The following is a 14,084-nucleotide window of genomic DNA, read 5'->3' as shown; positions in this document are numbered from 1 at the left end:
AGGTGAGCGGCGGGACGGGACGGGACGGGACGGGACGGGACGGGACGGGACAGCACCGGACCGGACCGGACCGGGCAGGACGGGACCGGGCAGGACGGGGCGGGACGGGACGGGACCGGGCAGGACGGGACCGGGCAGCGCAGCTCCCCGCGCCGCGAGCGCTGCCGAGCGGGGCACCGCGGCGAAGCCACCGCCCCGGAGCGAAGCCGCCGCTGCCGCCGCCGCCGTCGCCCTCCAGGAGCAGGTGAGCCACTGACTAACGCACATTGTGCTCTCGGCGACCCCACTGTGCGTGTGACAGCGGCTAAGCTGCTCCTCGGACACCGCTGTGCGGCCCCCCGGAGCCCCGCGCGCCCCCGGAGCCCCGCGCGCCCCACGGAGCCCCGCGCGCCCCACGGAGCCCCGCGCGCCACCGCAGGGCAGGCGGCGAGGCGCCGATGCCCGCTCAGTGACTAACCGAACTGCGCTTGCCAAGGGTGTGTTAACGGAGGGAACCGGGCCTGGTGCTGCCCTGCGTGAGTCACCTTCGAAGCGCGGCTCCCTGCGCCGCGGAGCGGGAAGCAGGACGCGGCTCCGCTTTCCGTTTCTGCCGGCCTTTCGCCTGCCCGCTCTCCGCGGCTGCACGTGTCGCACCGGGGCGCTGCCGGTGCCGGTGCCACGGCGGCGCTGGGCGGAGGCCGGCCGGGCTGCGAGCCCTCCGGCTGGCGGGGCAGCCGCCGCCGCCGCGAGGGCAGCGAGCGAAGCGCCGCGCCTCTGAAGTTCTCGCTGTGATGTCGCGCTGCGAGCGGAGCCGCGCGGTTCCAAAGCCTCCGCTTACGCCAGCAGCCGGCGGCTCCCGCGGCGGCGCCCGGAGCTGCCCGGTGCTCCTGGCTCGGCCCAGCGCCGCGCCGCTCTCAGGCCTAATCTCGTGCGTGAATCAGAAGTGCTCTGCTCCGTAAGCAGTTAAGTCAGACAGAGCAGCTGAGCGGCACCCTCTGCAGCTCAGCCCCGGCCGAGATGTTTCCCCGGCTCCCTCTGCGCTGCCCGCGCTCGGGCCGTGTTTTCCTCCCGCGTCCCCGGGGAGCATCTGCTCTCCAGAAGGAAAAATCAATCCCCTCCGTGCCCTGAGCGGGGTGGGTGAGTCCGGGATGCTCAAGCAGGCTAGAAAGGGAGGAAAACTGCCCCGACTGGCCCAAGCTGCTTTCATGCTTGCTCAGCAGCTGGCGGGGGTCACGTCCGAGGGATGGAAAACAAGCTCGGAGCGTTCCCAGTCCCGAGAGGCTCTCCGCTTCCCTGGCTGCTGCTCCAGCCGTTCCCACCGCCGATCCCTGAGCAGGGGGGAGCTCTGGGGTAGCTCTGTGGGAAGCAGGGAGAGAGGGAAACCCGGCGCTACACACCGTGCCCACGTACCCCTGTGTCTGTGCATTAACGCTGCGTCTGCGGGTTGAAACCCAAGTCCTAGAGCAGCAGGCTGCCTTGTGCACGCGCACCTGCACAGAACCACCCTGGACCGGGAAACGAGACCCTCGGCGGGGAAACCGGCGCTGCCTGTGGTCCTGTGCTGCCTGGTGATTAGCTGTGCAGAATGCAGATGCAGAAGCATCTCAGTGGAAGTCCCGGCCCCTGGCAAGATCTGCCCGCTCTGTCCCCATCAGGCAGCACCGTGGTACAAAAACTTGCCGCTTCCCGCCGCCCGTGAAGCCTCCTGTGCAGCTCCGGTACGGCAGGCGCTGAACTGGCATTTGTTTGTTATTTCTTGTGTGTGTGTCTCTCCCGCGAGCAGGGGACGCCAACAGCTGAATCCCTGTTTTCCCGTTCCTGTGGGGTGAGTCAAGACCAGCCTGCTGTGCTGTCACCTGAAATCTCCAATAAATACTGCACAACCACGTCTGGGTGTCTGTTACTGTCACGCAGGGCCCCGCGGGGCGAGGGCAGCTCCACGCGGCGCGGCTTCAACCCTCCCAGGCGGGGCCGTACCCACAGCGTCCCATGGGGCAGCCGTGGGGCGGCAGCCTTGAGGGGGCAGCCGTGGGGTGATGCAGCGGCCTCTCAAGCGGAGGTGCCGGCCCTGCTGGCCCCCAGCCAGGCTGCCCCTGCGCTGGGCTGGGCTTCCCCCACGGCTGCCCCACGGATGCTGTAAGCTGATCCCCGGCCCCACGGCGGCCCGGCGGGCGCTCGCCGCAGAGGCCGGGCAGGAGGGGCGGCTGCCGAGCGGGGCCGGCCGAGCGCTCTGTGGCGCTGGCGCCTTCCCGAGCGCCCTCCTCACGCTGCCCGCGGCCGAGCCCCAAGGAAGGGGCTGCCCGGCAGGAACGGGAGCACAGAAATTGTTCAGGAGTCAGGGGGAGTCAGTCAGTTAAATGCAAGCGGGGACTTATATAATACATCTTTTAAAAAAAAATCCTGCTGGCAGGAGGCTCCATGGGGAAAGAAACTTGCTCATCCATAAACAGGAAAATTTCCCGACCTCCTCTAGTGCTTTGCGGTATTTTTTTTCAGGGCAAGGTGGAGTGCTCTTGGTCTTCACCGTGGTGGGGGAGAAGGAGATACGTGTGCCCGTCCGCACAGGCCCAATGGAAAGTTGTGGTTGTGCGAGGAGGCGCCGCTGCCCCACACGGACCCAGTGTGGGGCTGACACGGTGCCCCATGCAGCCGGGCGGGCTCCTCCAGCTGCTCGCGCTCCCTCTCACGGAACTGGTGCTGAAGCCGGTGCCTTGCAAGTACTAGAAAGGCAAAGCCCGGCCTGGGAGCAAGCGCCAGTGCTGACAGCACTCAAGATTAAAAACAAAAAGACGGCAATAAGAGGCAATAAGAGGCAAACGCGACCGCCAGTCGGAAGCGTTCGGTGTCTGCCGAGCCCGGTGCCCGGGAGCATCCCTGTGCCGGTCCGCACCGGCCGCCGCGTGCGCTCGGCCCGGCACCGCACTCAGCACTGGATCGCCCCGCGGCGAGGACGCCTCGTACGCCGGGGTTTTGTTTTAAGGAAGAGTCTTGGCTGGGTTTTAATCTCGTAACAATGAGTAATTCCTTCCTCCCGCTCTGTAGTGGCCTAGAAAAGGACAGCATCGTCTCCACTGTAGCAAGAAGGCTTCTCCCAGGGCATGAAATTTTAATTAGGAACAATCGCGCAGCCTTGAAATGGGAATTGCAAGCAGCAAAAGTCAAATCATCAATAAAATATTCAATGGCAGAAATGTATTATTGACACGGCCTCCGGAGCAAGCGGGAAGGCCGCGCGCGGCGGCCCCGGGGCTTGTGCGCGGCCGCCCCGCCGCCGCGGCGCCCCCCAAGCGCGGGGCTCGTGCCAGCGCCAATATAGGTCACGGCAGCTGAGGCGCGCAGCCCCACGGCCTCGGCTCTCCCCGGCGCCGTTCTGCGAGCCCCGACACCCCCTCGGCCTCGGAGCGAGCGCAGCCCAGCCGGCCGCCGCCGCACGGGAATCGCCGCAAATCCTAGAGCGAAAGAAAGGCAGCGGCAGGGCCCGCTGCCCCGCACGTTTCCCACACACAGCCCCATTGTTTGGGCGGCACAATGGGGGCGGCGCGCGCCCAGCGGCAGCCCCGGCGGCCGCGCGGGGCTGGGGGGGTCGCCAGCCCCGCGCTGACCCGCACGTCGGCACCGCGGCGCCCACGGGGCGCTGGGGCTGCCGGGCCCTGCTGCCCGCGCAGGGCTCGGGGCTGCCCCCCGAAAGGGGCTCGCGAGGGCAGAGGCGCCGGCCGGGGCTCGCGAGGCCCCCGGGGCGCAGGCCGGGGCGGGAGCTGGGGGCAGCGGGCGCTGCGGCGGGAAGGAGCCGGCCGCCCTGCCGAGAGCAGCGGATGCAGGAATGAAGGGCTCGTTCTTCCCCGCGGAGCCGTGGGCCCGGAGAGCGGCCCCCACAGCGCCCGAGCGGCCGCCCAAGCCCCTCGGCCACGCGCAGCCGGGGGGCGCGACCCCCAGCGGCGGCGCCGTCCCGGCCCCCGGGGCTGCCAGCACCTGGGGCCACCTCCCCGCGGGACCCACATCCTGTGGGGCGCCAGAGCGAGCGGCTCCGCGCCCAGGGGTGCCCGCGAAGCAGCCGGAGCCTCAGGGCAGCCCCAGGCGGGAGCAGGGGCACACAGCCTGAGCGCAGCCGCCCCGGCAGCCCTTCCCGTGGGCTCCCAATAGGGCTGGGCTCAGTGGGGCACAGCCCGCGGCGCCTCCCGCTGCCTGGGACGGCTCTGCGGCTGCTTCGGCCTGCGGAAGCAGAAGGAGACCCAACAAAACCCCCTGCGTGGCCAGAGACCTCCCAGCGCGGTGGCCAGCAGGCGCCACTCACACACCTCCCATCAGAGGGGATCTTCGTTACCAGAAAATTTACCTTTTATTCCTACCTTTACAACACCTGGAAACCCGTTTGTGACTCATCTGAGAGCATCTTTTCTTCCCCTGGCAGACAGGGCCATTTCCTGGGAAAAAGGGATGTTTTCCCATGGGAAGCAGCTTCCCTTCCACTTAGCAGAGGAGGTTTCAGAGATGCAACGAGCAGGTCCAGCCCCAGGACCCAACCCAAATGCCCAACTCTATCCCTTTTAATTCCTGCTCATCTTGCACCAATTTAGAAATTTAGAATTAAAGATCCCTCCTTTCCCACGTGAATTCCCAGAGGACTCCCCCCAAAATCTGAGCAGCTCGGGGTCCTTTGACGGGAGGAAGGGATTTTAGCGGTGGGGCTGATGCCGGCACCCCGTGTGCGGAGCCTCGTGAGGTCCGTGCTGCACCCAGCAGCGCCCTGCAGGCCGCGGCACCGAGCCGCCCGCACGTCAACACTGCTCTCAGCTTGGGCGTTTCCTCAGGTTTTAAAGCTGCTTCTAGGAGAGACCTGGCTCCTGGCTCTGGAGGAAAATGCTGCCCCTTTCCAAGGCACGCTGCTTGCCTGAGTGTAAGGCTTTTGGTGTTGCTTTTCCCCAAGAGCACCCAGACGCTCCCTGCAACCTGTGCTGCCCTCCGACTCGTGCGCGAAGCCGGGAGGCGGCGCAGCGAGCGCGGCGGCGGCGGCGCGGGGCGCTGCAGGGGAGGGCCTCGTCCCCGCGCGCGGCCAGCACGGGTATTTTTAGCGCCTTTCCCCGGACACGCTCCTACGCGGGCAGCAGCGCCCGTGCGGGTGGCCACGTGCTCAGCGCCCACGCTCTTTCCCCCGCCCGCAATCAGCTGCAGCACGTGAGCTCAGCCCAAAGGACAGGAGCCGCTGGCCTCAAAGCGGTGGCTCCGCAAAGGAGCTTGCCGGGGCTCCTGCGCCCTGGCTGCTGCCTTTTGCTTGGGGGTTTTGGGAAGCCAAGGAGAGAGTCTCCCTCCCCATTCCAGCTCGGATTCACAGTGAGCACCATCCTCGTGCTGGCCTGTCCTAAGATGCTCCAGGCTGCAGCCCTGCATTATTAAAAAGCTGCCAGGTTGCATCCCCAAGACAGCCGCCGCTGCGGTGAGGACAAGCTTCCCTCGCTCTTTGTAAAGCGGTTTGCCGTCAAGAAATGATATTAAAAAAAAAAAAAAAAAAAAGCATTGGGGAGCGTAAGAGCTGTTTGGTCATAAAATACTTAAAGCTTCAACCCGCCGTGCAGGCAAATGCAAAGAGACGGCGCAGAAACGGCACGAGGCCGCGGCGCGGGACGCGGCCGCCTCGCCGCGGGAGCTGCCCCCCGGGCGCTCGTGTCCTCAGCCCCGGCGGGCGCGCGCCCCCAAGCCGCGCAGGCCTCGCACGGATCCTTTCCCAAGGTTTATTCAGCGCCGCGGCCGGGCCGCGCACGCTGCATTCACATACAGAAGCGTGCCCCACAGCCAGCACTGCGCCCCACGCACCCTTTGGGTTTTTTTTTTTTTTTTTTTTTTTTTTTTGCATACAATGCATAGGACACTTGGGAGACGAAGCCATGGGGACTCTGGGACCGCCTGGACAAGCCTGTCCCCTTCCTGGGTCCCCTCCCAGCCCCTTTGGCTTCACCACTAAAATCTGGTATGACCTGTTGGGACAGACAGACAGACGAAGACGAGCGTAACTGTACTGGCCATAACAGAAAGAAATCCAGAGGGAAACATCCCCAGCTCCTTCCTGCAAGGAAACAGCCTCTCTTTGCCCTTCTGCTACAGGTCGTGCAGAAAAAAAGGGGCAGAAAGCTGCCTGAGAGGCTGCTCCTGGGCACCCCGCGGCCACCGAAGAGGCTGTTTGCCAGATGGGCCAGGCCCGCGCTGGCCGGAGTCAGGGCACCGCTCCGGCCATGGAGCTGGTGGATGCCGATGGGGCCGAGCTGCAGCAAACGGCACCTTTCCAGGCTCCCCTTCGGAAAGCCAGCGTGGAAACCCCTGTGAGCGAGGTGAGGCGAGTTGAGACGAGGCGAGGCGAGGTGCGCAGCCCACCGGGGAGGCTGAGCGTGCAGCAGGGACCTGGCTCCAGCTCTGCCACCTTCCCAGCCCGGGAGCTCTCTGCTCCTCCCAGGAGCGAGGGCTCCTCAAAACCCGCCACGGGCTGCTGGCGAAGGTGAGTGCTCCCCGTTTGCCGCTCAACATAGAAAGCACTTTTAAAAAAATAGAAAGAGTCTGTTTGCATCTGCCGGGGAAGAAGGCCACTCTGGCTGGTTGGTTTCCATGTTCTTTTGCCATCTGCAAAAATTCTTCATCCGGCCATCCACACATCCACATCCATTCGTAATACAAAGCAGTAAAAAATATATATCTATATAGGGAAAAGGGTTCCATTTATACAGTTGTGCTCAAAGGGCAACTGCTCCCGTGCCGGCCGGACCCGTCTACCTCCAGATGCTCTGCCTGGACGACACCACTGCAAGACACAAGAGCAAGGGGAGTGACCGCGGTGCCGCGGGCGGACGCGCGCTCAGGCCGGCTCTGCCGGCGGCGCCCGGAGCAGCTGCGAGCCGCCGCGTTGCCGGCCCGCCGCGGCCCACGCTGGCACTGCTCGCTGTGACGCCCACGGAGCCCGCGTGCCCACGTGCACGCTCGGCGCTCAGGCCGGGCACCAGCGGCTCCTGCCGGGGCCTGGGCTTGCCCAGGAGCTGCTGGGTGCCGCTGTGGGGAGGTGAGTCGGTGCCAGCGGGCAGAAAGCCTGGAGGACAAGGAAACAATTCCCGACTCAGGGACCGTGGGTCCGGCTGCTGGCACCACCTTCTCCCTTCTCCGCTCGCCTCGGATTGGAAAAGGGTGGTCTCAGCACGCCGACCAAAGGCAACGATGCACTGTCCCGAGAGGGACCTGCACTTGGGGTGCAACAACCCTGTCCCCAGCGCCCAGCAGGTTAAAAGCACAGGAGAAAAATAAAAATTACAACAATTTAAAAAGATCACCCCCGGCGGCAGGTTTAAGCAGGGGGAAGCCAGGGCTGCCGAGCTGCCCCCAGCCCTCGGCCAACGCGGACGCAGCTCCCCGGGCGCTGACCTCCGTGCGGCGGCTGCGCCGGGGCCTCGCAGCCAGCGCGTCCCAGCGGGGCGTCCTCCTCCGGCCGTGCCGGCGCCACCGTCACCGTGGCTCCCGTCTGCTGAATGAACTGCTGCAGGTTACACTGCCGCAGCTCCTTGTTCAGCTCCTCCAGCTCCCGGTTCTGGGCCTGCAAAACACGGAGCAGGGAAGCAGGTCAGCGGTGCGGCCCGGCACGGCAGAGGTGCTCTTCGTCCTCCTCCAGGCCCCAGGGCACCAGAGAAGCTCAGAAGTTGGCCAGCACCTCCCACACATACCCACGGGAGAGCCCGCAGCCCGTGCAGATGTTGCTCTTAGTCCTCAGTCACCTGTGGGCCCCGAAACACCTCTAACGGGCCCTGCAAGCTGGAAGGAGACCTCTTCTCAACCCGCCTTGCACTGAGGTCTTAGTGCTGCTAAGGAGGTACCGAAAGGTTGTGCAAGCAGAACCAGTTTTCTCCCGGCCAACCCCAGCCAACTCCCCGTACAGGTCCCTTCGTCCCCACTGGGAGCTGGTGACCAGCTGTACCTGCAGGTTCCTCTCTGCTTCCTCCAAGGCCTTCTCCACGCTGGCCAGGTTGCTCTCCAGCTGCGTGCCCTGCTTAACCTTGGCCTCCAGATCCCTCTTCATTTTAGCAGCCATGTCCTCCAGATCTGCGGTGCTCGGCCCGGGGGTCTCCTTGCCCCTCTTGGCCCTCTCGGCCATCTCCCACTGGATCTCCTTCTGCAGGGCCTCCGTGCGGGCGCTCAGCTCATAGATCCTCTGCGTGTAGTCCTCCAAGCTGGCCCGCAGGCTCCTCACCCGCTCCTGCCTCTCACGCTCACACTCCTTCTCCAGCCGCAGCTCGCTCTGCCAGAACTCCTCCTCGCCCAGCTCCGTCTCGTTGCGCCGCACGAGCTGCTCCAAGAAGAAGATCTCGTCCTCCTGGCTGGGCACCCTGCTGTGCTCCCAGTGCCGCAGGTCCATCTCCAAGGAGTCCTCATGGACCTCCAAGGAGTGCAGCTGCTCCTGCTGGCGCAGCACAGTCTTGAACAGCTCCTCCTTGGAGGCCTGACCAGCCCCAGCGCCCTCCTTGAAGTCCATCCCTTCCCACACATGCTGCCTCCACCGGCTCTTGGCGAACAGCTCGCCGGAGCCCATAGGGCCCAAGTTGAAGGTCATGGCTTTCTTTGGCTCCCGGGAGCGGGGCACTTCGGTGCTCATGGGCCTGGGTTTGATGGGCAGGCTGGCCCGGATGAACGTCCGCTCGGGAGCGTGGGGAGCACCGTCCGAGGAGGGCCGCTCGGCCACGCTGGGCCCCGTGCGCCGCAGCACGAACTGCACGTCGTTCGCATACTGCCCGCACTTGGCCAGTGACTCCAGCGGGCACTCGAGCGGCAGGAGCTGCCTCTCCTTCTCCCGCAGCTTCTGCACCAGGACATAGCGTCCCGTCTGACCTGGGGAGAGGGCACAAGCGCGTGAGCCGGCGAGCCCCGAGCCTCACACCACCCCGGGCTGGTACAGAAACCCCCCTCGCAACCGCATGGAAAACTGCTTGGGAGAAAACAACCCCCCAAAGGGTCTCGAGGAGGAGGAGAAGGAGAAGAGATAAGCTCCTTAATCATGTTAGAAGGGAGGCAAGAGGAAAAGGAGAGTCAGAGAGCTTGGATTTTCACGGCTGAGCCTCAAACCTGTTGCCAAGGGAGAGTTCCCAGCTGGAAGCACGCACGGCAAGCGCCAGCCGGCGTTTCAAGCTCAAGCCACTAGACGGCAGGATCGGCCGCGGGCAGGCGGAGGCCGGAGCCGGGCGCGCGCTGCTCACCTATGGCCCGCGCCAGGGCGACCACCACCTCCTGGCAGGTGGTTTGCTGGGAGACGCCGCACACCACGCGCTGGATGCCGTCCACCCAGACCTTGAGCTCCATGCCGCGGCCGCCGCGGGCTCAGGCTGCCGGCGCCGCCATGGCGAGCTCGTCCTGCGCGCGGGGAGCCGCCGCCACCGCCGCTGCCTCGCGCCCTCTGCAAGAGACACGGCGCTGTCACCAGCAGCGCGGCCCGGGCCCCAGGCTGGCACCGGCGGCAGCACCAAGCCTGGCTCCTCCCGGACCCGCTCCGTGCCCGGCACTTGGGAGACCGCCCCCGGGAGGAAGCCTGCAACGAGATTCTTCTTTCCTAAATAAACAAATAAAAGCAAATACAGGTTTTATCCTCCCCACAGCATTGCTTATTTCTGTTGTTCAAAGCATCAAGACTAGAGGTCTCTGCAGGACAGAAGACGGCTCCCACCTCCAGCAGCATCGGATTTTTAATGGAGACACTGGAAAGGAAGAGAAGCCAGGAGGAAGAGACGACTCTGCTACACTGCTCTCGGAGGTGGGTCTGACGGGGCCACAGCAAAACCAGTTATCAGAGGGGGCAGCACCCACCCCAGGGACCACCTTGGAGCAGCCAAACCAAGGCAGACATTCCCATCAGTCAGAGGAACTGCTGGAATGCCAGCTGCCCATCCCCAATATCCACATTTATCAGAGGAAGGCTCCCCCACATGTCCCCGCACGGGCAGCACCTGGAGAGGGACGCGCGCAGGAAAACCAGCCCAGTGAAGCCCAGCTCCTGCCAAAACGGGAGCTGTTTTGGCCCAACACTGGGAAAACAAAAAGGACCAGAAAAGGCAGAGGGCGACCGGGGGGTTGCTGTGGTCGGAGACGCCCCGCGTGCCGGCCGCCAACGCCCGGTGACTCCCGCGCTCCTCCCTGGAGCTGGCACGGAGCAAAGTCCGCCCCGCGACACCCGGCCCCGCGTCCCAACTGGCCGGCGGGAACCAGCAGCTCCAAGGAAAACCAACAGAGCGCACACACACACACACACACACACACACACACACACACACAGAACTACCCTCCTCGCCCACTCCCCCACGTCAGCGCCGAGCCCCACGAGCCGCCGCGCGGCGCCGGGAGCTCCCGGTCGCTGCCACGCCGCCCGTCACCGGCCGCTTTCCTGGGCAAGGAGACCGGGGCTGTTGCGCCGGGAGCCCCGCGCCCGCTGCGGCCCCCGCCGGCGGCACCTCCCTCGTGTCGCGCGCCGGCTCCTCCAGCCGCTCTGCGCCAGCCTCGCGCAGGGGGCAGCGATTACTCACCTCTCAGGGGGGAAAACAAGCAAATAAAACCCAAATAAATAAACAGAGTCAAATCGGCGCCCCCTGCTCTCCTCTCTCCCCCAGCCTGTTCCGGGCAGCACCTTTACGGCAGCCTCGGCTGCCTCCACGTCGCTGTCTGTTCTCTCCCCCTTCCCTACAGATTTTGCTAAATCGTTTTTATCGAAAGCAGATTAACAAAGTGACTAATTTGCGGCTCCTGTCCCATGTGATTGGTCTGAAATGGGTGGTATGGATGATTCATAGAGCTTCTTCACTGAATTTCCTAACTGGGAATTGAAATTTCAGATGCCAACAAGAAAAAAAAAACAAAACACAAAAAGAAAACAAAAAAGCCTCCAAGGGCTCACAGCGTTTTTTCCCCTCAACATCTTGATCTCAATAAGAGGGAAAAAGCACAAGCCCCATAAGTTTTCGAACTGCATCTGAACGGAGCTTCGACCGCACATAAATCAGGGCCAGTTTTAAAAGCTGGAGGTCGAAGCCAACTTAAAATTACCTTGATTATAAGGAGACAAAATCCAAATCCATCAGCGCTGCTGCCGAGCAAGGCCTTTCACATCTTCCCTGCAAAGACGTCTCGGCCAACAAAAAGGAAAACACAAACGTGTCCCCTCATCTCGCAGAGGCCCAAGCGGCCCCGTCGGCCTCGGCTTCCTCCCCGGCACAAAGATGCTGAAATTCCACCCGCTGCGGTAACGTGAGCCCCGGCGCGGAGCCCGGCGCAGGAGCTCCCCAAAGCCGCCGGAGCTGCTGCAGGGCGGGAAAGCTGCTCTGCGGGCCCAAAACAGAGACCACGAGCCGACCGCGGGCCAGGAGAGCTGCTCCACGGACCCAAACTGGAGACCAGGACCTGAACTGCACACCAGGAGAGCCGCTCCATGGACCTGAATGGCCCGCTAGTCGCCGGAGAAGGCACCAGCCGCGCGGCCCGGCTCATGTCCCCGTTCCAGGGGGCCCAACAAGCAGCCCTGCAGCTGCGGTATTTCCACGGCATTGCCGGAGCACCATACTCCCGCCCCTGCTGTTTTATTCCCAACCCGGAGCTGAGCTTCCCCTCTGGGCCCGCTCCACCCCAGCGGCCTGAGGGACGCGCCAGGCTCGACACCTCGGTGATGGGCCACCCGCTGGCGGTGGCTTCGGGGCGAGCTCGGGGCAGCGCCGGCCCCAGGGCAGGCAGGCACGTGGGAAGGGCCCGCACGTGCCAGCCCACGCGTCGAGTAACTATTTATTGCAGCAGGGGAAGAAAAAAGGGAGAAACAAAGAGGAGAGAAAAACAGCAAAGGAAAGCGAGCGGCAGTGCAGGGTGAGTCGTGCACGCTGGCCGCGCAGCCGGCGCGCTGGCCCCGCCAGGGGAAGGCACCACGCGCCCCACACACACCAGCCGAAACGCACCGCGCGTCCCCCTGGTCGGGGGACCCCTGCCCCACGGCGGGGTGTCTCCTGCACGAGGCCTCCCTGCCTGCAGCTCTCCGGGACCCGCGGCGCCGCTCCAGGCCGGATGGAGCCGTGCGCGAGCAAGGCGCCAGCTCGCAGGTCGGAGCGAGGGCTCCCCGCGTGGGGTGAAGATGAGTTTCGGCTCCGCGGGCCACACGCGGCCTCAGCCGGGGCAGAGGGCGCCCGGCCCCGCGCTCCCGCCGCGCGACTCGGGGAAAGCAGCTCGGGAGAGGACGAGCAGAGGGGAAAACGCTCTCCACTCTCCGCACGCGTCCCGGAGACCGCCCCCATCGCTGCCGTCGCCAAGGAAACAGGCTGCCCGCACCACGCTGCCGCCGCCGGCGCCCGCTCCGCAGCCCCACAGCCCCGCGGCCGGGCGGCACCTTCGCGCCGTGACCGCTCCGTCGCATCCCGTCCTGTCCCGCGGAGGCCATGGCGGCATGTGGAGCACACGCAGGGGGCCCCAGCGGCAGGGAGCAAACGGGTGCTGGGGACCCGGAGAGCTGGCGAGAGCCCGAGGAGCCGCGGAGCGACCAACAGGTGCCGCGAGGGCGTGCGCCCTGCTCCAAGGGGAGGCTGCTCCACGTCTCCAGCCACCGCACGGGCAGCACAAGCACCGCTCACCCCTCGGGGCCGTTAAGCCCCATTCGGGGAAGAGGCGGCAAGTCACTCGGAGCTGGGATGCAACAGGCAGGGCGCTCCAGCGCGCCCAAGGGCGCCTCTTTGGGGACGGCCGTGAGAGCTTCCACCCCTCGGCTGAGCCCTCCGCGGCTCTGCCGCCTCCTGGCTCGGAGAGGGTCTCAACACACGGTGCAGCCCTGCCGGGTGCGCGACCCACGTGGGCCTGGCTCGCGCGCAGGGCCAGCCGACACGGCAGGACAGGCAGCCTGGCGCGGGATCCGGGCCGCGCTGCCCGCGTTAATGACTAACCGCTCCCGGCCTCGGCGGTGTCGCAACGCGGCCGCGGCGCTGCGGGCAGGTCACAGAGCCCGCCGCCGAGCGAGGCCACCCCAGCGCTCGGCCTCTTCCTGGAACAGGCTGCACCGGGAGGAGGTGCCCAAATCCCGGAGTCCTCCCACGAGCCTGGGGCCTTGGGGTCTGCGCCCCACGAGGCCCAGAGCACCCCCAGCACAGACAGCCCCGCACTACTGCACCTGGTGTGGCCTGCGACACGAAGTAGCTCCCGCTTCCCAGGACGGGAAGGCTCCCAGCCCAGGAGGAATGTGGCCGGTCCGGAGACCGGAGGAGAGCCACTCGGCCGAGCAAACGCTGCGAGAAACCCAAGCTCTCCGCGCCCCGCTGCTGCGGGGCTGGCACCGGCAGGGCCCAACCCAGATTATTCCCCACTTCCGGAGTAGCTCCCGGTTCCCAGGAGGTCTCGGGAGGGAGCGCCCAGGCCGTGCAGGTGCCGCTTCCGTTAATATTCCCTGCTGGTTTGCTGGAGGAAAAGGCCCCACGAGCGGGTGCAGCAGTGACTCCCGCTCCCGGGCCGTCCTCACGCAGAGCCTGGGTGCGCAGGGTGGGAGGCCGAGACGCCAGCGGGGCGCCCGCGCTCGCGCCCTGCCGCCTTCCCCATGGGGACAGCAGCAGCCCCGGGGCTGGGGGTCACACTGTGGTTTTCACCTGCTGCTCTCGAGGACACCCCAGCTCCAGGGCAGCCCCACGCAAGGGCTGGAGCCCCGAATGCTGCAGAGTGGCCGGGGGCAGCACCCGCCCCGGCCGCCACTCGCGGCCCAAGGTGCGACGGTTGTTGGGCTGTTTTTTTTCCTCCTTTCAAAAAACAGCAGCCGGTTCCCGCGCGGGGCGGGAGGCCGCGGGAGGGACCGGCGGGAGCCGCGGCGGCACCGGAGGCCTCCGCGCAGGAAGCGAAATGAAAAAAAAGCGGGGAGGGAAGTAGAAAAGAAAAAAAGAACACAAGTAAATAAACCCGAAACAAAGTAAAACCCGCCAAGCGAAACGCAAACGCGAAACAGGGTAAAAGCGCAAAGCCGGACATGGGGGCCACGGAACCCCGGGGCCACGCGCGGCTCCGCCGGCAACTTCGCGGGGCGGCGCCGGGGTCGCGCCCGGCCGCGCGGCTGCTCCCGCTCCCGCGGCTGCTCCCGCTGCCGCTCCCGC

The 14,084-nt window shown here is 65.6% G+C and overlaps 1 protein-coding gene across 1 annotated transcript; it reads right to left on the bottom strand.

The window, feature by feature from the left end:
• Positions 1-5,903: 5,903 nt before the first annotated feature.
• Positions 5,904-9,303, bottom strand: RASSF7 (Ras association domain family member 7). The gene is made up of 4 exons (XM_026034699.1): positions 9,195-9,303; positions 7,922-8,829; positions 7,375-7,543; positions 5,904-6,763 (listed from the first exon to the last, which is right to left on the bottom strand). The coding sequence occupies exons 1-4, from the start codon at positions 9,295-9,297 to the stop codon at positions 6,732-6,734; spliced, it is 1,212 nt and encodes a 403-aa protein (XP_025890484.1). The 5' UTR covers positions 9,298-9,303; the 3' UTR covers positions 5,904-6,731.
• Positions 9,304-14,084: the final 4,781 nt, after the last annotated feature.

Source organism: Nothoprocta perdicaria, unplaced genomic scaffold (assembly GCF_003342845.1).
Source record: "Nothoprocta perdicaria isolate Ctin4 unplaced genomic scaffold, notPer1 scaffold_15, whole genome shotgun sequence".
Classification (NCBI taxonomy): domain Eukaryota; kingdom Metazoa; phylum Chordata; class Aves; order Tinamiformes; family Tinamidae; genus Nothoprocta; species Nothoprocta perdicaria.
Note: the sequence above shows the minus strand (reverse complement) of the source record. Positions and strands in the feature narration are given on the sequence as shown.